Source organism: Anopheles nili, chromosome 2, assembly GCF_943737925.1.
Source record: "Anopheles nili chromosome 2, idAnoNiliSN_F5_01, whole genome shotgun sequence".
In the NCBI taxonomy this organism is placed as follows: domain Eukaryota; kingdom Metazoa; phylum Arthropoda; class Insecta; order Diptera; family Culicidae; genus Anopheles; species Anopheles nili.
In genome coordinates this window covers 35,357,483-35,379,272 of record NC_071291.1, presented here as the reverse complement: position 1 = coordinate 35,379,272, position 21,790 = coordinate 35,357,483, and the positions used below count along the sequence as shown (strand labels likewise).

The 21,790-nt window shown below is 49.1% G+C and overlaps 1 protein-coding gene and 1 long non-coding RNA gene across 4 annotated transcripts in view; both read right to left on the bottom strand.

Moving 5' to 3' along the window:
- Nucleotides 1-1,693, bottom strand: part of LOC128721919 (neural cell adhesion molecule 1) — a 73,256-nt gene extending 71,563 nt beyond the window's left edge. The window contains exon 1 of the mRNA XM_053815721.1: nucleotides 1,313-1,693. Within this exon, the coding sequence (XP_053671696.1) occupies nucleotides 1,313-1,391 (79 nt within the window). The 5' untranslated portion in view covers nucleotides 1,392-1,693. The remainder of the gene's footprint in view (nucleotides 1-1,312) is intronic.
- A 388-nt stretch (nucleotides 1,694-2,081) lies between these two features.
- Nucleotides 2,082-20,696, bottom strand: LOC128730431 (uncharacterized). 3 transcript variants are annotated; one of them, XR_008411676.1, is made up of 3 exons: nucleotides 20,342-20,427; nucleotides 18,728-19,117; nucleotides 2,082-2,643 (listed from the first exon to the last, which is right to left on the bottom strand). It is a non-coding gene; the product is annotated as an uncharacterized LOC128730431 (long non-coding RNA). The 3 variants fall into 3 exon arrangements; XR_008411677.1 differs by lacking the exon at nucleotides 20,342-20,427 and adding an exon at nucleotides 20,116-20,252; XR_008411675.1 differs by lacking the exon at nucleotides 20,342-20,427 and adding an exon at nucleotides 20,638-20,696 and having other exon boundaries at nucleotides 2,084-2,643.
- Nucleotides 20,697-21,790: the final 1,094 nt, after the last annotated feature.

Genomic DNA, 21,790 nt, shown 5'->3' with positions numbered 1-21,790 from the left:
AATAATGCCGACGGCCCAAAATTGTTATCGTTACAATTTTATGTACCCCGGGCGCGGTATTTGCGCGAGGGTGCTTCATTTAGACGGCCCTTCGCCCGCAGTCGATCGATTTCATTCGGCACGGACGAAACAGCCAAGGCGTAACATCTTGTGCCTCATTTTCTGTCACCCTGCGAACATTCACCGAATGGCATCCGATGGTTTGCGCGCGTTTACGGCACTCCCTCGTGAAATTGTGGTTCTTTCAGCCAGCGGAGCTGAATCCACTGCATCCAACCAACACTGCGTGTCGCTTCCGGGCGCACGGAATCCACCGGGTTTTGGGAGTGCTTCGACGTTCATCGACCGTGGCCATAAATTAATAAAGCAATGGACCAAAACCGGCAGCCATTTTTATGCACGGTCCATCGTCATAATTCACTCGTTCTGCTTCTGCGGCTCCGAGGTGGGGCTTCTTTTGGCGCCCCTCGTAGGGCGCGTTCGTTCGGCTGCCAATCTCGCCGTCGCACTCGTCGTGACATATTGAGAGCGTGCTTAATTTTCGCTCCCTGCAGCTGTGCTGCAGCTTCGAGCACCATTTTTAAGCGATCTGCGCTGCTATGAATGAGCTTTTTTTGATTTTTCTTTCAAACACTCATGCCATTTTTGCAGTAATTTGTTTTACGAACGATTCATACTGTTGGCAAAAGGCCAACCAAACTATTACTTTAGGGAAAATATGATCGTGCATTTGCATTGATGCTACTAGAAAAAAGTTCAATACTTCGGTCATTCAATAAGACACTTTGAATAAAAATAAAGCTTAAATGAGGTTACTCGTGCAACGCTGTTTCTTGTACTCATGATAAAGTAATATTGCACCAGGATTCTGAACCAACAAGAAAAACTTAGCATCATTTACATTTTTATAATAAAAAAAGCCACTTTTTTGTGATTTTCAGCGATTTATTTGTCAGCTTTCGAATTGACAAATACTGTAACGATTAAGACACCTCTAATGGAGACGCCTGGTTGGTGTCGTAATAATAGAGTTTGGCTATGTGCTGAGTGCAATTTACGATAATTTCGATCATGCACGACAAAACCCGAAAAAATAACTTTGGAAATTTTCCCACCATTCCGATCACAGTAATATCATAGTCGTATTGAACATAGCTCTTCCATGGAACTTGATGGAGGCGCATGGTGCCTCGTAAAACGAATGCAAATGGATGTTTTTAAATGTTGAAAGAAACGATCTACAAATTTTAAAGTGAATTTTCAACAACAAAAAAAAACGAACAAAGAAACTCAAACAGGCGTTTCTACTTACCATCTTTAACGCTGGCTGTATACGGTACGATGAACAACAGCATCATTCCGGCCAGCTGAAGCAGCATTGTGGACTCCATCGTGAGAGTATTATTAGTTTATGTTCGTTTGAACTGGGTTCCTTTTTCTTTCTCTTTTCACAACTATTTTCAACTGCGGGCTGCCTGTGGAGCTTCCAGCTAACGCAACGCCACGGCTGTTGGTTCTCGACCGCGAAAGTTATACCTTAAAATGCTTTCAGTGAGCGTTTTTGCCCTCCACCGACCGATCTACACATGAAAATGTAATTTCGACGCTCCAGCTGGTCGTTACGAGCGATGCTTCTTTGCACAGACGCACACAAACGCTACCCGGATGCCACAAATTCATCGATCAGCCCGCCTCAATGGAGACTAATTTATAACTTTGAACCCGAACAGCATCCTCGGGTTCACGGCACTTCGCCCCATCACCACACACAGACGTGCACACAATCACGCACACACACACACACTTTCTCCGGCAACACACTTCAAACGAAAAACGCGTCACGTCGAAACGAGGCAAACGAACGAACGAAAGAAAAAAAAAAGAAACAGAATAAAGCCGAACTGAAAAATGCGATAAGAAAACGAGGAGGAAAATTTCACTTCAATCCGCGCGCACCTCAACGCATGGGAAAGCAACGCCCGGAAGCAGAACCATGCCAGCAGATACTTGACGTTGAGCGAAAGTTTCCGATGGAAAAAATGAGCTTCCCACTTCCATCCCGCGCGCCCACCGCACCGGGTGCACTGGCACTGAACTTTACCGAACTCACTGAATCGAACCGGAAGCCCATCCACTGCCAAACTTGGGCCGACATTCACACGATTTTCAAATCAAAACCGGCCAACTTTCCTTCCGGGCCCAAGCTCCAAAGGACCAGCGTGTCGGTGTGCGAGTGGCACCATTGCCCCAAGCCCACCTTACAGGCGGGCTCGTTCGACGCCGCGTGAAGAGTGTTTTTCTTTTTTATCCACGTACCAACCGAAAGTTATCGAACGAGTGGGGCAAACTAGCAACTTTTCGTTTGTTTTTTTTTTGTTTTGCTTGCCGTCGTCCTTTTTTCTGTGTTATTGAGCGAACGTCACCCACTGGATAAATGATCTTTCCTGACGACGGCTTAACGTGCTGTGCTGGTGCTCTATCGAGGTGCGTTACTGTTATTCGAGCGCACGAAACTTACACTTTACCACTCGCATGGAGAGCTCGCGCATCGTGTCGTCGTTTTACGCAGCATTTTTAATACACGGGTGCGCTTCCATCCCGGCTGGTCGATCGATTGCCACTCGCACGAAGAAACGTCATGGGCTGGAAGAGAGAAAAACGTCATCGATTATTCGAGCACATTTGCATCCGAAGCGGCAAACCACAAATGATTGTTGGAGCTTACTAACGCGGTGACGATCGAGCGCATTCGATGGCAAACAATGGCGTAACGCAGGCAATGTTTATTCAACTTGTTTGTTCGTGCTCCGTGCGTGAGCTTTGAAGCACCAAACGGTCTAGCTTTGAACTAGAAACAAATTAAACCCCGGTCGTGAGCCACATATATTTATTTACACATGCCAAGGGGTTTCAATCGACACCGACCGCAGCTAAATATTGTTTAATTAAATTCTGCATTAAAAAAACAATTAAAGCAATGCAATGCAAACCATCGAGCAATGAATTGTTTTTATTGATTTTAAAAAAGCTTGTGTATTGAAAATTAGTGGAGTTTCAGGTTCATGATTATTGTTTTATGTTTATGTTCTAAACCATCCACTTTAATCATTCCAATCGCTCTTCAAAACGAAACCAATCTTATCTGCTTTTTTTTTATTGTAATGTAAAAACCCGTATCGCCATGCTGCTCATTAGCAGCCTCAGGTTGAAAAGTATTTTGGCTAAGCCTCCCATTTATGGCCATTTGCCCAACCCACTCGCGAGACGTAATTTATTTTTGTAAAAATTAACAAAGCGAAGTAACTAAAAGGCCAAGTATTCATAAATCATTTCCCCATTGGCATCATTCTGCAAACAAGAGATTGGCATTCAAAAGGCTACCAAAGTTAACATCGAACGCATCGCAATTCGTGACGAAGTACGAACGCGAACAAAGATTCTCGCTTTTACAAATCGCTCCCACGCTAAATGGCTCGACTCATGCCACACGCTGTCGCGGGGGTTTTACACGACTGTTCGGGTCCACCACGGCTCTTCAAAGCTCCCGTCCTAGCTTTCGTGACCGCTGCACGAAAATTCCACAAAAAAAGGTAAACTCGCCCGTTCGTTTACGCGTTCGCGTTCACACTCCAGGCCCGCAAGCAAGCAAAACAGCAATAACTTGCGCGATAAAGTAAACGGTGCTCCACAAAATAAATAACTATCGTGTCGAGCGTCACAAAAGCGTACATTTCCGCAATCGGTAATAATGGTAATGATTACAAATCGGGCTCCCGTGCTGGCCCGGTGGGCGGGGAACAAACGCGAATGTTTCACGTGAAAAATGTAACACTCGCCGCGGGTCGCGTGGCCACACCGTTTGGCCACGCCATTGTATTGGCCGCGTTTTGCCTTGAAAAAGGGCAAACATTACAGCACACACACTCTGCACGTCGACAAGGATGCGACCCCACCGGTGGACCGTATAACAATAAACACCAACTCAATCACAAACGAAAGCAGCGAGGAAAAATGAAAAAAAAAAAAAAAAACACAACCCAAACCATTCCGAAACCGGTACCATGCGGCACGCGATTAGCGCCAGTGAGCTGGGATGAATTTAGTGTATTTTCTCGTGGTGCGCTTTGTTTTCAGTTCTTTTTCTTTTGTGTTTTGTGAAAACCGATTTTTGCACCATTTTTCCCTCGCCATTGTTCGCCGTCCAGCTCATCGGTAAACAGTGTTTTACGGTCGTACTACAATGGTTGAAATCGCGATTGTGAGCATTGTGTGCGCGGGTTTTTTTTTTTGTTTTGTTTGCTGGCCACTGGCACCACCATTTCGTCTTGTAAGGTGTACCGCCTCTTCACATTTAACGCGCGAGTGAAAATCACGCTTGTTTGGATACGTTTGCGCGTTTGCCACCGTGCGTAACTGGAGCAAATTTGCTTTTCCTTTTACCTTTACCAGACTGTGGGACTTAGTCGTGCTTTAAACAACCCGCTGTTGTTCCCGCACGGGTGCAAGAATGTTAGCATCTTCACAGAAACGACCAGTTCACAAGGCGCGCCATGCAAATGTACCATCGATGTCCTCACGCTTCAGTTTAATCTCAGAACGGTCAACGCTGCTTGAGCAGATTTCGAGCTGCCACCCCCAGAATCAGATTAAAACCACTCATCGCTCACAATCGCAAAACATTCCCTCGCTTCGTCCAATTAGAACAGGGGTTTTGTGGTCGAACGAGAGCCATCGCAGTCCGGTCAAGCGTCAAACGTGCTGTCAAAAATGATTAGATTCAATTACGACCGACCACAACCAATCGCACTAGCCTGGGTTGCTGGGCAACGCAAGCGAAAATAAAACGATCGCAGCAACCCCCCCGAGCACCGAAATACGGTCCACTGGAGCTAACGCCGCCGGCGATTGAAAAGAGGGATTTGTGGTTTTTCTTCCAGCCCGTGGAGGGTTGCTGCAATCGGTTCAGAAAATCGCCGTTGATTGAAAAGCCGAAACTCGAGTGCCTGCGTGAGCGCCGGACGTCGCCATTTGAAGCCTGCGCCGTTTCTCGCTTGCTGATGGCGCACGAAATTCATGACCGGAAAACGGTTCCATTTTCCATTGACAACTTCGGCCCCCAAAACGCACCAACACCAGCGCGTTTCGTTTCGCAGCCGGCAGCTTTTGCGCAAGGCGACGCGTGGATTAAAACGCAACTTCACGCAGCGGTTTCGCGTTTGATTCGAGAGGGCGAGCCACCAAAGATTGTGGCTGCGGGCACACACAACACACACACGTGCGCGACCACACCACACAAATGGAAATAGCCGACACGTGGGGTCGGCTTGCAACGGCACAAAGCGCAGCTGCAGCCGTGTCAAAAGGAAAAACCTTCAACGACGCAAAACAGGCACAAAACAACGCCCCATCCAGTCACGGGAGGCTGTTGCAGATTTGCAGATGCAACGGGAGCCTTTTCGGTGTACCAAACCACCCACCCACCGGCACGACGCGTGCTATCTCGCTCACACTAACCTCGGTTTTGTCACCGTTGATGTCAAATAAGACCGAGCTCGTCGCGGTCGGGGCATACTTTTTCTGTGCGCTCAAACACCCCACTGCGGGCGGTTTCATGGATGATGCAGGTGTTTTTTCGTTTTTCGCTTTCACTCCCTGCCTTCACCCCGTTTTGCTCCTCATCGACCATATGAAAGGCTTAACGTGATAACAAGAAAGAACCCCCGAGAACCTCCACTCACAATCCTGCCGGCCTGCGTCGATGAAGGATGATGACTGCAACCTGGCCTGCTGCGGTTTTTGCCTTGCGGGATGAAAAACGAAACAAAACGACAAACTTCGTGCATCCTCGGGCGCACACACATGAAAAGCGAGCATAAAAGCGCGCGGTAGATGCGGCTAACAACGTGCAACATCGAAATAAAAACAAATACGTGCAACATGAAGCGCAAATCATTGCGCCCCCGTCCCGGCGCGGGTGGATCGAAAGATCTCAAAAGGCCCGCAAACTGCAGCACGGCTCCACGCTGCATCACGCTCGCTACGGTGACGAGGTGTAGAGAAAGCGTCCGTCAACGAATCAAAAAAAAAAGAGGAAAACGATGAAAAAAAAACGCTCCCGACCGCGGGCTTCGTGCGGACGAATACGCCAAAGATTTATGTCAGGACTCGGGCTCGCGCGGCAAATCCGAGCATTGTACGGGGCGGGCTTTGGCTGAGATTTGCTAGACTTTCAACCTGCATTGGCTGGGCCACGTGTGTGTGTGTGCGCGGCCTCAATAGAGCGCCCGGGGTTTCTTTCTTTATTTCCGCTCCGAAAACAGCGCACACCATCGTCGTGCTTCCGGGAACCGAACCCAACGGATGATGGCGTTGGTTGATGGTGGCGCACTTGCGTGGTTTTTTTGTTGTTGTTGCTTTCTTCTCGTCACAGGTTTCAAATCATTTTCAAGCTCCCGCGCGTGGTGTAGATGGAATTGAAAACAGCAAGCAAAAAACGGCCACCCAATCGTCATCCAGCGCTGTGGCATACGTCCAGTGGCCGACGATCCCCGGTGTCCTTAAATGGGAGCAAATTTGGTCGCGGCATTTCAACGCTACAAATGACCGTTTGAGGTTCGTTTGGGAAGATCATCTAGGGTGAGGCTTTGTCCGTCACAGCCAGGGGAATTGCATTACCAGCGAGATAGCGGAGTGGATCGGTGTTAGATACTTGTTTCAGCTGTGGGCATACTTTTTTACAAATAAATGTACTGTTTTCTCATCCTTTATCACTGAATCACTGAGCTTCTGAAGAGGGAATTCCTCTTAAAAACAATCAGTAAGCTCTGGGGAAACAGTTCCAAAGCAGGATCAAAAAGGATTATTCTGGTAATCTTGCTTGAAACTTCCGGAACCATCGAGAACGGCATAAGATTCCTATAACATACGACAAACAGATATGTTTCCTACGAAATTTGTCTGAACATAAAAGGAGCTGCTTCGAATCTAATATTCATACGGTTGGTTAACAAGAATCAATTCAATACAGAAAGGTGCATTACAAGAAGGAACCTCTCATACTGATAATCGATTTGCGTGATTCTACGAATGGACGGAGGAAAACATTTACATAATTTCTAAAAGCTTACAAGAATGCTTTAGTTGAATTTTCAATCTCTCATTCTGGGCTTTATTGAATTGCTCGTTTAAGTAGCATTCACCAATAACACTTCTGTTCAGCATATCTGTTTGCGTAGGGTTTTTTTTTTGTGTTTAAAGAATGCGAAGCTTTTAACAGCTATTATTTAGCTTGAAAACCAGAACAAATTTTGAAATTCTCCATTCAAACAACCATTTACAGTTCCCAAACAACGGCCGCAGCGAAAATGTAGGTCATCCCCGAGGGAATTATTGAAGAAGACTATCTTCCAATCAAGATGGTTTATTGATCGGCTCGAAGCACACATGCAAAACGGATGACATCCTCATTCGCACCGTGATTGATGAAAGAAACAGACTCCATTTTTGCATGAGACTCCCATTTCCCACGCCACCCAGCATCCCCTGGTTCCGGATGCGGTGGGATGATTTCGAATTGGACGCCTCTTTTTGCTACCGATCCTCTTCGGCTATATTTATGCCTCGCTGCGCTCCCGCAGCAACCCATCGACAGTTGGCTTCACCGATTTTCGACACCAACCGAAGCATAATTTCAGCTGAGCGGCAACAAAAAAAAACATTCAGTCCTTCGACCACGCCAACCTACACGATGAAATGGCTCCCGCTTTCGGTTCGGTAGTCGAGTGGCAGATACTTTTCGGTCGGTGCCTGTGAAATTCCATCATAGTATAGTGCAACATTCATCCCACCATCGAGCACCCGCTCAAGACCGGGTTGTTTCTTTTATCCGATTGGGTCGAGGTTTAAAAATGAGCCCCGGTGTTCCTTTTCCATGAGCTTTTTTTCCCACCCTCTCTCACGCTCTCTTTCACTCTCTAGCTCTCGTTTGTTGAGCTCGTTCCGTTTGGGCGGACTGTCACAAGCTCGACGGGCCCGGGAAATTTGACGAAGGGCCGACATCGCCGACATGGTCACCGGATCCCGGAAAAGAAAAAGAAAAAAACGAAGGTCGAAACCGAACGGCACATGCCAGGCTTGGCAGGCAGAGTGCGGGCGAGAAAAAGCGAGACAACAAACACACAAAAAAAAACAGCACGAAAACACCACTCGCAAAATTTGTCAACTCACTCCACCCACGCGAACGGTGGTGACAGAAAAATGGGCTTGCGCTAGGGCATCTGCATGTCATCTGCCTACAGCGCCTACTTTGACTCGCTGCGTGGCAACAGTAACGTTGCCTTAATTTACGTCCGTTGGTTGAGAGCTCGTGCAATGTTGGTTGTTGTTTTTTTGTGTTTGCTCCATCTCTTTTCTTTGTTTCGTTCCACTATTACACCACTGGCGCTGTCGAACTTTTCGAGCGATGCTTTTGCATAAAATCATCCATCGTTTTGCGGCGACCCGCGCAGTCGATACGGTCGGTTCCATTCGTCAGCGCTCCCGGGGGGGTGAAAAAAAGCATTGTGATTAGGCGAAATGTTTTAGGTGGGTGGGGTGGAGTGACTAAAAAATGGAGACTGCGCCAAACACACACACACACACCCGACACCGGTACGGCTGGTGGGTTCGTTTGTTTGTAATCCATTTTTCGTGTGCTGGCTTTCTTTTCTATATTTTTTGTTGTTGCCTTCCAGCTCCATTATTGACTCCTTTTTTGCTAGGACGACATGGGAGACGCCATTCGCTCACTGTTTGGTTTGGGTTTGGCTCCGGTTTCAAAGGGCTCCCGCTTCTCAGCATCACCACCTCCCATGCTGCCTGCCGCCACATGCAACCAAAATCCGAAAAAGATGATGCCAAACACACCGTATTGAAAGCCTCCCGAACCGTGCATGGTGGAAGTGAGAAGGAAAGAAGAAAGAGTCGAGGGGGTGGTGGACGAGAAACAAACAATCCTCTTAATCTTAATTAATTAAAAAAGGAGCCCCCATTAGGCGGACTGCGGGCGTTACTGCCACGTACTGGTACGCTTTCTAACTAAATTTAGCCATTGAAAACTCCCACCCCCCTCCCAGGGGGTGAAAACTGCCGAGTGGGTGGTGGGGGAGGGGCAACCATTGTTTCGCCTGCCGGTTGAAGAAAACACACGGCCCTTTGTCTTGTGGCGGAGTGATGGGAACATGATTTCATTACACAACCGAAACGCTCGCCTTTCGCATTCGCCGGTGGGTGGTGGAAAGAAAAACCCCACCCCACCGCCCAGGAAAAAGTGTTACTTGGCATAATTATTTTCTTACTAATGTAGCTTTCGCATTGTTCCGTTCGGATTCCGTGGTGTGGGTGGCTGGCAAAAGCATTGTCTTGCCGGCGCGCCCTCCCGTGGGCTTACAAGATTTTCCCAATCATCCCCACCCTCCGGTAAGAAAATGATGTAACAAAAGCTCATCCCTCAGCCATCCCCGGCCGGGCTAACCGTGACTTTGATAATTTTACATAATAGCAATCGCCAACACGGGCCCATCCGTTTCAACGAGCGCAAAGTGTCCCGAGCAATGATTACCCCAAAAAGTGACAATTTTCTCACCGTCCTGGCGGCTCATCGGAAAAATCCGGTATGCAAACACCGTGCAGGCGGGTGGGTATTTACATTGCCTTCGTTCGCGAACAAAACGCCCACCCGACGGCGAAACGGCACGGAATGCATAATCAAACCGGTGGACGGACCGGCTGGTTGGAAAGGAAATGGAAATGCCCGCTGCTGATTTAATCATTTCCGCCGAAAATTATTAGCATATTGGCACGTGCCGTTGGTTTTTGCAAGGCTAAAAGAACGCGACCATTAGAGGTAGAAATACGCCAAACAGCGACAGAAAAACAAAAATGCCCAAAAACCCAATCGAAACCCAATTGGCCGGCCTGTGCCGATAAACGGTTGCACAACGAAACGGGAGGCGATGGATAATTACAATTTCCCACCACGCAGGCCTGCTTTGATCCGGGCAGCACGCGTTAATTTGCCACCCAAAGCCTACTGAGACTCACCCGTTCGGTCGCCATTTTGTGCCCGAATCCCCGCTGACTTCACCGATTCCAGAGGCAGAGCACCAGGCAGGCGTGCTGATGCTGTGCCCGGCATCGTTAAACAACTTTCTCTCGGGCTTCCTCGGGGAGGGGCTTTCTTCGGCGCTTTCCCGGAGTGCGGTATAAATCAATTTGACACCGCAGCGGTTTGGCCCAACCAAGCCACAAGGACTCGATAGTTTTTCGAACCGAAACGGTGCACGGTTGTTGGTGGTGGCGACGACGACGACGACGACGACGCCGACGGACCCAAATTTCACCACAAATATTTATCTTGATCAACAGTTTGAGCCGGTGCTGTGGTCGATCGAGGGGGGTACGGAACTTCGAAAATGGAGGAGGAGTTGAGAAATTCGCAAAAACTGCGCCGTTCTTTTAATGAGTTCAAAAGCAAACCCAACGTCGTGGTGGGCGCGTAAGCAAATCGGGACCAACCACCCTCACACGCACACACACACGCACTAGGCGGCCTTTGGAATGTGCTCGCCTCGATTGTGTCAACAGCCTTACGGTGAAGGCTGGCTCGCAACCACACCCAGCACAAGGACGCGTGTACGCACGCCAACGAACCGACGAACAGGCACCGAACAGGGGCCGGATAAATATAAATTATAACTTTGTATGTTTGTTTGCGCAGCCCGGGGACGGCTTGGGCGCGTAAGCCCTGGAAAATTGGAAAATGGATTCCTCACAGCCTCTCTCGCTGCCCCCTATACGCAAGCACGCAAACACACCCACCCACACACACACACACACGCGCGTGTGCGAACGCCCGCTTTGGGGACTTTGGGTTTTGGGACACGATTTGGGACAGCTCACCCGAAAGGGCCACGTTTGGTGGAAATTCAGCTCCGTGGATGGCTTTTTCATTTTCCCATCCACCCGTCCACCCCGTGCTCCGAGCCACCACCCACCCACGACATTCGGAAATGCGGAACACATTCAATATGTGTGTTTGCGCGCCGCAAAGGGCCACCCATCAGTGCGTTTTGGGAGGGTGCTTTCGCGTGGAACTTTTTCTTCCCAACAGAAAACCCGACTTGACGGGGATAAGGAACCCCACCCACACCCCACCCCTAGGGCAGCTGCCTGCTCAATGGCTTTTTTTCTTATTGGTTTAATCGCATTGCCAGCACGCACCTATGCATGGGAATACGCGCAGATGCGCATTAGCAGACCGGATCATAGCCACGCGTTTAAGGTCGCCCTTTCGTACGGCTGCCAAGGAGAGAAAGCGCGAGAAAGTGAGGAAAAGATTCACGAGAAAGCGCAGCTTACATTCAGCGTAGTTTCCACGCGTTACGCAAGAGCGTTTTCCACTGAAATTCCGCACACCGGGGCTTCCTCGATGTGACGGTGAATCTACTGCCAGGTGAAGTGTTTTAGCATAGGTAAGGTTGCCTCCAAGCGCACGCATTGCATTGTTGCGCGTTTGTGTGCGGTTTGTTTTGCCGCCTTTCGGGAGGTGTTGGATTAGACACGCTTAACTTCGCACCTCATTGAAGCTAAGCGCCACGCGTGAGGCGCTAATAGGCCGCATGAAACCCTCGAAAAGGCCCTCGTCCCCGGCCCGATATCGCCAGTCGGCCATTAATTTTTGATGGTTCCTCGCGTCACTCGACTATTCAGCCGCTGAGCCATTGTTTCTTTAGTGCTCGCTTGCTCTCTCTCTCTAGATGCCGCTTCGTACCGACTGAGGGTCCTTACAAAGTCAAACGGAAGCCACGTGCCACGATGCCATCCATCCGATGGTGAAGCCCCCGTGCAAATAGAACCCAGCCAGCCGTTAGCAGATGAGCGGTACCTTTGCTGCAAAACACTCTACAACTTCCCACGAAACCGGTGCCGGTGGTGGTGAAGATGGGCCTCTAATTAAATGAAAAGCAATTGACTGGAATTAAACGGTGTGTTCCGTCATTAGGAAGCATCCCTGTTTGCTGAAATATTTCAGCGCAAGCAAACCGAAGGCACGTGGGCGGTGGAGAAAAATGGGAAATTTATTTCGCTTTTGATACGACCGCCTGCACTGAGCACGAGTGCATTCGCTCATACTGGAAATGCTTGAATGTTTTCCACGAAATGTAGGCTCCAAAACAAAGTCTTGCGCACATTTAGTATGTGTGTGTGCGTTCGAGTGGAGCATTTCGTTCAATGGCGCTTGCTTTTCCGGTGTATTTTCGCGCATCGCGAACGTTGGTATTTGATGGATGCTCAGCAATGTGGAACAAAATCCTGGCATCCCATTGACGGTGGCTCTCCAGGAACGCTAATCCGTATATAATAAGGCTCTCGCAGTACATTCAACTCAAACAACTGCAGCTTCGAGCGTATGTTTGTGTCACGTTGCGAATACGAAAAGTTTCAAACCCACTTCCGAGATTTTCCCGGACTGTTATTTTGCGATTGTAACAACAACCGAGCAATTGAATCTCGAGAAATAAGGTTCAACGTCGTCTTTTAACATCATGCCGTCGTGTTTTGAAAACTCAAATTAACTGCCGGTTCCAAGAAGACAACGGAAATAGCTAGCCACTTGTAGGCGCGTAAAATCATTCCGAGAAATGTTACTATGGCTTCTGCTTCTTGTGAAACATTTCATTATTAAGGACGATGTTGATCGGGACCAGTTTCATTGAACATGCAAGTTGCGTGTTGCAAAAGGCAACTTTCTGACGGTTTATTGCACTGTAGCAAAAACTGATAAAGGCTAAACTTAAAGGTTGATATTCAAATACCAATATTAGGCTTATAATTTGTGCTTTTTCCATCTGGGTAAAATTCTTCACAAGCATCCATGAAGTAGTCTTACTAAGTTTATCTGCAAGTTGTTTTTTCCATATAGAAGGCACAAAAAAAATGCAAAAGACACGAAACAAATCTTCCATTTACGTTCTTAGAATACACAATTTGTCGAAGCAAATGACAGTGCACCGAAATGCACCGATAATGCCTCAAAAGAAGATATGATACGAAAGGCAAGCGTTTCTACTTTCAATTGCATTCAGCACCTCGAGCAGTCACTGAAGAACAAAAATTGTAAAACCTCTACACAAAGCCGCTGGCATTCCACTTGGCATTCCATAAACTTGGTCAAATTTCGTACCATTTCACGATCAGCAGACGCACGCTTGCTGATGCGCAGAAACGTACGCGGACGAAACAAACTCAACTCCAATCCAGCTGCTAATGTAACGAAGTCACTGCCCGTTATGCTCACCAAAAGCATCCAACCTGCCTCGAAACGGAACGTTACACCAAGCTCCGAAAGCGTGCCGTTGAATATTCGATCGATTTCGGGCGCATTGTTCACCACCGAACAGCACCGGCAACGAAGGACGAAAATGGCATACGAATTAGTGATCGAATGGAAGCTTTTCCCATCCCCATATCGCCCAAGACCCACGGAAAAGGATGACTGAAAGAAGATGTCAACGCATCTAGCGGTGCCCGATCAGCGCCAGCACCAGCGATTAATTCGATTTATCGTCGTCAACCGTCGCTCGAGAGCGAAAGGGGGCTCTCGATCCAGATACCGGCAGCTTCTGTCGTTCTCCATCGACTGCCACTATGCCGTCGGTGAACGGTGCTGTTCGGTCGCTTTGCATTCCCATTCGCCGTTACCAGTCTAATCCTTGCCTTTGGACCAACGGCTGCGTGGCATCGGGGAGCAATCTCGTCGAATCGAAACCCAAAGCCGGAAGCAGCTCACAGAACGGCACCGGCAAAACTGGGAAGCTGTCACGATCGAAAGCATTCCAACCGGCTCGCTTTTGGGATAGGATTCGAGACAGCGGTTGTCCCTGGTTGATTTTTTTTTCGTTCTCATTTTTGTGCCTTCTCCAACCAGGCCACCGTTGCACGAAAGTCGAAGACGAAGGACACCAGGATCGGGACCGAAACAAGTGGCGTGGTCATTGGCCACCATCCACCCAAAACGTGCCCGAGTGCGAGCATAAAACCAAAAGCAAAACACCGAAACTCCCCCCCTGGAGACAGAAAGAGAGAGAGAGAGTGAGAGTGATAGAGAATGGAATGATCCGAAACACGGAGCACTTTGTCACGGCGGGTTCGACTACAAGGAATCATCTTCACGCCGCATGCTCCGGCACAACCGGCACAACTGGCCCAACCGGGTGGGCGCACCGAATGCCGGCTGGAAAATGGCTTGATTGAAATAAAAATGGCACTCTGCGGCAAAAACGGTGCCGAGCACCACTCAGCACAATTAGATCCAACGGTTCCGGCGACCCGGCGGTTACCACGGGGACACTCGGTTGCCCGCGAGCGGGTCGGGTTGCGGTTTTTGTGCCAAACGGCGGCCAACGGCAATCAGAACCGGAAAGGGAAAACATAAAACAACGCAAATAATAATAATAATAAGCGCCACGCGCAAGGCCACAGGGATTTCCCACGGTTAGCGTGGGGAGTTGGGCGCCTTTTTTCTTTCGCGGGTGCCGCCCAAATGGCTGTGGGGGCGGTGCAAAACGCGCCCTGCTTTAATTAGGAATTTATTTGAATATTACTTAGAAGTTGTCGTCGTCGTCGTCGTCGTCGTCGTCGTTGGTGGCTTCGGAAGTCCAAAAGCTCTGCCTTTTGTCACGCCCTGCCATCGGTTGGGTCACGTTAATTCCCACCGCCCTCGACACACTTCTCGAGCAGCGTCCGGATTGCCGGAAACGCTTAGTTGTGACATTCAGCACCCTATTTGTAGCCAGGTGGTGGGCAGAAATAGCTTAAGAAACTTTACGCCATTACCCAAACACCGGCTCATCCGGCGGGTGGTTTTCTGCAATTCTAAGGATTCGCCTTGCTACGCGACTCCCGTGTCGAGTGGTGGCCGGGAAACGTGAGAAAATTGCCAAATACACGTGGCCCCTTGCCCTTGGACCCTTGGACCCCCGTTTCCCTGGCTGACGGGGGTAGTTTCCTGAGTGAGTGGTACTCCACGCCTGGAGGATGGTGCTTTATTTTTTCTTCTCGCCGTTTTTTTTTCTGTTGTTGTTCGCTTCTCTTCGTGCTCTTCGCGCACCGGGCTGGCCGAAATCCCGGCACACGGAACCCGAGCCCCCGGATGATAAAACTTCGGGGAAAGGGTAAATTGAAATGAACTAATTACGCGAACCAAGGGCCCGGTAGCTACACGTACAGCCCAGGCTGGCGTAGTTATGAAAATGGCAGCAGGAGGTGCAAATGACGGAAGAAAATCAAATCAAATGAATGTTAACTGGCCCCGGGGCTTTCCCCGGGCACCGGAAGACGCTGGCGCCGGAGAAAATACGAAACCGAAACGTCGCGCGCGCGTGGGCACGTTCGCCCGGAGGCCTGGCAAACCAACCGAAGCATGGCGTTTCAATTGAATTGCAGATTTGCCCGTCGGCTGGGTGGTGCCTTACGCCGGCTGGCTGGTAGGTGTTTTTTGTGGTGGCGAGTAGGCGAGTAGGCGAGCGTTGCCATGGCGACGGGGATTTAATTCGCTGCGGCATTATTTCTGGTTAACAAGCGGGAGAAATTTGTCTTCGTCAGGTGGGCGAAATCGCGCCAGCTCGCTGCTGCTGGTCAATGAAATATGCAACATCACACGGAACAGGCAGCCAGGCAAACGGTCGAGAGTTATGGAGGCAATTTTTGGCCAAACACAAAAATGCAATCAGCTCATCTCAAATGTAGCGCTGAGTGCAACGAAATTAAACAGAGTTCAGACACGTTAACGGTCGAACGGTTTCTGTTTAAATAGAAAAAATCTAAACTCGACGCGTATGTCCTTTTGGATGTAGATACCAAACAATCTTCACATAGTCAGTTCGTTCGGCTTCTTCTACCTACACAGTATACGGGGACAATCATTTTCAAAGTTCGGGATGGTTCGTTAGGGCGTAAAAAGAAAAAACCCAACATCGAAAGCTCCTAAATTAAAATGTAATGCAAAATAACGATGCTGCTGAATGTTTCCCCAAAACGAGCGAATGTATCGCAACGGAACATGAATCAACATATTTCGGGCAAATGAAATGCCCCAACCGAAGGATGGCGTGCCTCAGTTCTACGTCAAATAAAGCCCCCAACACGAGACTCCGCTTATCAGGCACATTGTCTGGCACATTCACGTTGTCGTACCGAGCCCAACGCGAACGGGTACGGGCAGCCACATGCTCGCTCACATCCGGTGGCAACATATTTATTACGGCAGCAAGTGATCGCCTTCCCATCCACATACATCGCACCGTGCTCCATTACATTTAATCCGGCGCGCGCGTTGATACGCCAAAAACGTGTTCACACGCCCGAGGAGGCGAGCGTATTGGGCTTTTGGGAAGAAAATAATTAGAAAATATGCCCTCCCCCGGCCAACTCGTAAGCGCCAGGAACACCCGTTCCGAGAGAAAGCACCAACACACCCACGCAGAATAAGAAGAAGAAGAAGAAGAAGAAGAAAAATAGCAGAGCATCGGCTTGCGGAAACCGGCTGTCGACTCGAGCCGAAGACGAGGCCCACTTAATTTGGGAGACTTTGGGAGTTTTTGACAACGCGACACAACCATCACACAAGCCATATTCTCGTTAGCTTGAAGCTGAGGACGAAGCAGCACCAACAGCAGCACAAGTAGCAGAAGAACCGGGAAACCGAGGTACCACATTATCATCAGCTCGTTCAGAACGCGTTGCTGGGACATATTAGCAGTGACAACACCGCTACGTGTCATTTATGACGCTGCCGGGCAGCCACCCGCGTGGAGATGATTAACGGAAGTGTAGGATTATGCGCGGGGTGAGGGAAGGCGAAACGGGGGAGGGGGGGGCAAAAAATGGCCTCCCCCACACGGGGAGTATGGAAAAGTTTTCTCCCCTGAATCTTGGGGAAATTGATGGAAGCACCGTGAATTTAACAGCGCGAACGCTCCGCTCGGGTGGTATCATTTTTCTCGCCATCAACAAACAACATCATTATCCAGCGCAACGGGCAGTGCCGGTGGTGGGTGATACGTCGGAAGAACTTAGACAAACAACAACCCCCGGGAACATTCACCACGACCACACACACCCCATTCTCAGGGCGGGGTCTTCCTAATTGCGCTCGAACAGCGCCGTTTAATCAGTGATAGCGCATCCCAGCAGCACCGGGAGCAAACTTTGCCGGTTGGGCGCGATGTGCGTCCATATTAATACGCGCAAACACACCCACCCACACGCACGCAAGGACGCACGCAAACACAAAAACCTCGCCAATCAAAAGAGGGACAACATTGCACCACCGGAAGCGGAAGGGATAGCGCGTGAAGCGCGGTGATGGCGAAATCGGGAGGAAATTAAACGAAAAACCAACCCACCGGCACCAAACGACCTCCGAAGGAGAAAGAGAGAGAGAGAAAACGCGTTCGTTAGCGGGGAAAGACAAGCAGAAAGTTTTGTCCCAGTCCAGCAACTTCAACGAATGGGGGGTGGTTTCTTGGTTTTTTTTTTCTCTTGATTTTTTTTCTACACGTCCCGTGCCAGGACGTACGCAGCATAAGCGCCATCGCGGACTCGCGTGATCTCGCGCTACGCGGGCGAAAGCACAACCCAAAACGTAATGATGGCGGTAAATTTTAAAAGCATCATTTTCTTGCCACGTTTCTTTCATGTCGCGCTGACGCACATTTTCTTCCGTGCCGCGTTTTCCACCGGTCGTTTTGTTTGGTCTCTTCTCGTTGTTTTTTCTTTTTGCCATCTCATTTCATTGCCCACTCTTACGCTTCGCGCAATAGCGCGTTATCTTATTCTCCACCGGCTACCGGCTGGATACGTGCCATCGGGAGGAGACTGGAACGCGAGCTTTTGCGGGGATAAAGTTTGTTTGTTTTATTTATTTACGATCTTTTTTTTCCTTCTTCTTCTTCTTCGGGGGGTTTTTTCATTGCATCAACCACAAAAGCCTCAGCTCATGGCCTGCCGCGATCGGTTCGGGTAAGGCTTACTGTCAGTTTTCGCTCAGGTCTTGCTTTTTTGTCTTCCATTTTTTTTGCTACACACTCACTCCCGCAAGTGTAATTCCAGGACATGATTAGTTCCGGTTTTTCCAACAGTTTTTAATCTCGCTTTTGCTGCGAAACAAACGCACCCTCGCGTGAAGCTGCGAGGGGGGGGGGGGGCGTAGTGACAGCTCCGTTTAAAGCTCGCGCCCGAGTGTCAAAGGGTGTGGAAAATAGGATAGGAATCGGGGCAATACCGCAGCAACGGCAGCAGTAAAAACATGCCAACAATCGTGCACACCGCGGGACACAATAAAAAATTAATTAAACCCTGTCATCGCCGTCGCAACATGTTTCATCACGCCACGTGCCAAACGACCGGGCAACACGCCCATCGAGCCAATTTCACCCCCACGGATGGTTTTCCGAGGTGGTTGTGGTATTTTCTCTTTTTTTTATCTTCCCATCCCGCCCCAATTGGAGACACTCGATGGTTTCGGGCGGTTTTTTCATCACGCACGGTTCGCAAGGCCGAGACCAACCGTTTCCCATTAACGTTCACCGTATAGCGTAAAAGCGCCCGCCATGAGGAACGTGCACGGCTTCTTTTGGCCCACCGTTATGTAAGCCCCGTGGTGTTTGATGCGTTTTACATTTCGTACCATATCATGCCGCCATCATGCCGAATCGATGCCTCACTCGAAGTGGGCCCTTTTTGCCGCAAGTTGCTGCCCGATTTCATGCCTCACGCGGCACAACTGAAGCTCAATCGCCACTTCGCCTCACTAAACGCCACTTCGTTTGTACCACATTTTTTTTGCTCTGCTTCTTTTTTTTCTTCCACTTTTTCTTTCCTACGTCGTGCACTTCACTTGCGAACCTAAAACACTTGCTCGGGTGTGATCCACTCGGCTGGGCTTTGGCTTCAAAGCAGCGCAGGAGGGTGGCTTTATTTTGCCTCTATTTGCATTGCACATTCATGCACACATCCGCGCACATCACACTCCTACACAAACACACACACGCGCGCACACAAGCACACACTTTTTGGGCTGTAACGGGAGAAACGGGTTGTTTGGGTTTATTTTTAAATCCTTTGCCCTTCCCACGGCCAATTCACCTCCCATCGGGATAAAAAGTTTCATCGCCACCAAAGTTATGATGAAAGGAACCTCACGCAGTGTGTTATACATTTTTGTTTTTGCTGTAGCCGGCTCACTTACGCCGCGTTCTTGCTTTTCGACGATTTGAAAACCACGCGCACCGCACGATCCTTCCGGGGGGTGCAGTCGGGTTCGTTCCACGCAACATACCACTGCTAACCGTGGCCATTCGCGAACGATTGCCTAGCGATTCCGAGTCGAAAAACGCTGACCACGGGCAATCCCCCGCGGGCGTGTTCCGGTCGAAAACCGAACCCAGTGGAAGGAACGAGCGAAAAATGACACCAAAAAATAGAACGCTGCGCCTCCGTTCCGGCTCACACGCAATCACGCTAAACGGTTCCGGGTTTGGGTATGGGCCAACGACCCAAGCAAGCGAAAACTCCCCCTCCAAAAAAAAAGACCCCTTAACACACCCACACACACACGTACACACTAGCTACAGCTTTGAGGATGGAATTTTGGCAACACGCTTCTCTTGTTTTTATTTTTTTTTTCTCAGCACGTGTACGATTTCGACAAGCTCGAGTTCCGATACGCACGAGCGCACTCTTTCAGCGCCACGGATTGGGTGTGGATTGGGGCGTACGAATTTTCCCCAACGGGCTTTTGTTCTACGCACGCCACAGAACGTCACAAGCCGCCCAATTAGCCTGGAAATGCGTGAAAGCCCTATACTCGCACAAACACACACACACATACGTGGGAGTAAAACACACGAACCGGTGATAATAAATTAATGCCCACCAGCCATAATCCTTTGGCGGGGCGACTCGGTTCGTTCTGTCGATTTGCGATTAGAACGATTGGAACGCGCTACCCAGACACGGCTGCAATATTGCAGTGGGCCACCGGAACGGGATTGTTTCAGTGCGTTTAACACCCACAAGGACCACCACCCAGGGCACAGGACAGCAGCTGTAATCCTGCGCCAGACGCGACACAGAGTCCACAACACGAGTTTTGCTGGGTTTGGTCGAGGCTTATCCACTGGGAGCGGCCACCCATCCACCCGGGAGATAGGTGCACTTGCAATGCGATGTTTAACGCGAAACGCATTCGAGGTCCTTTGGCGGGGGGTGGCGTTTTACAACACTACCAACTCTCACGTACCTCGCCTGGCTCTGGGTGGACTGTTGTGGAATTCTAACGCAAGCCCACACGCACACATACACTCGCACACATACACGGGAAGGCCGCAGCCTCCGAGCGATGCCACGTCAGATGCCAGCTGGTTAGGGCGTACGTTGAACGACCACATCCGCTTCTTTCGTGGTTCAAATGAACCGGAACAGGTCCCTAGCCTCAGCTCTTCAGCCTGGGAAGCCTGGTGCGCGGCAACACCGGAAAACCGGAAAACCGGAAACCGTGAGAACACCAAAGTAAGAACAAACGAACGCGTAGCGTACCCGTCGGGCGAACAAAAGGGTGGCCACCGAAGCTCAACGTCTGTCGAACGGAGGCGTCACAGCGAAACTAAGCCCCCGAACGGATCCGGTTCGCGAGTGGCCAGGACAACCAGTCACGAGGCTCCGTCGCGGTTGGGAACTCACGCGCGGCGCTCCCGGGTAAGCACTATGGGCCCGGATGCTGAGAGTTGTTGCGGTAACCGGAAGCCGATGGGACCACTGTGCAAAAGGTTGTTTTTTAGGCGAATCGAGTTGATGAAGCAATAATGCCAGCTTCAGTTAAAAGTTAATTTCGACATCATTTAAAAGCAATTGTTATTATTTGGGAGCGAAATGTGAGAGATAGCAATGTTGAAATATGTCAACTACCAGGCGCCTCCATCGATAACAAATGTATGGCAAAAGTAACAAACTGACGAGCATATATTTTTTTAATGCAAAATGAAAAACTCATTTAGAAATAATTTACTGTTGAATACATTTTATTTGCAATTGTATGATGCTTTATGCTGATTTCGGTGTGTGGATACTATTTTTATTTATTGACATTTACATTGCTAGTTCATTCTGTTAGTGGAATAAATAAATTAATAATTTATATTTTGTAATACAGATATGATTCAAATTTAAATAAGGTCATAAAAAAACACTGAAACCCAAAATTATTTATCATGGATTTTCAATGTGGTGCTTGTGAAACATTCCGTATGCAACCATAATGATTAAAATATTCTTATATATACTTTTCATATAATAGTTTCGTACAACTAAAGACAATATTGTTTTCATGTAGTTGTTATGTATATTTTTAAGCAGTATTAGAAACTCGGATGGCATCCTCAGGACATCTTTTGAAAAGTGTTCTGAATATACTCGAGCAACTAAAACCATCTATGATCTTGGAAGAGGAATATTTTTGACCGTGAAAGACCCAATCCATGAGTTCCACCGGAGAGCCGACTCAGTGGTGAGCTTTCGCGAGATTTCGACGTGTCCTTGCCCTTGCCAATGCTCCCTGCGGAGCGACCAACCCAGCAGTGGGCCAACCCGTTTGGTATGGTGGCACCAACGAAAACGAGCCCCAAGAGCGCGAGAGCGTACCGAGAGATGGCGAATTTTGCGAACCATGGATGCTCGCGACCGGTTCCGTGAA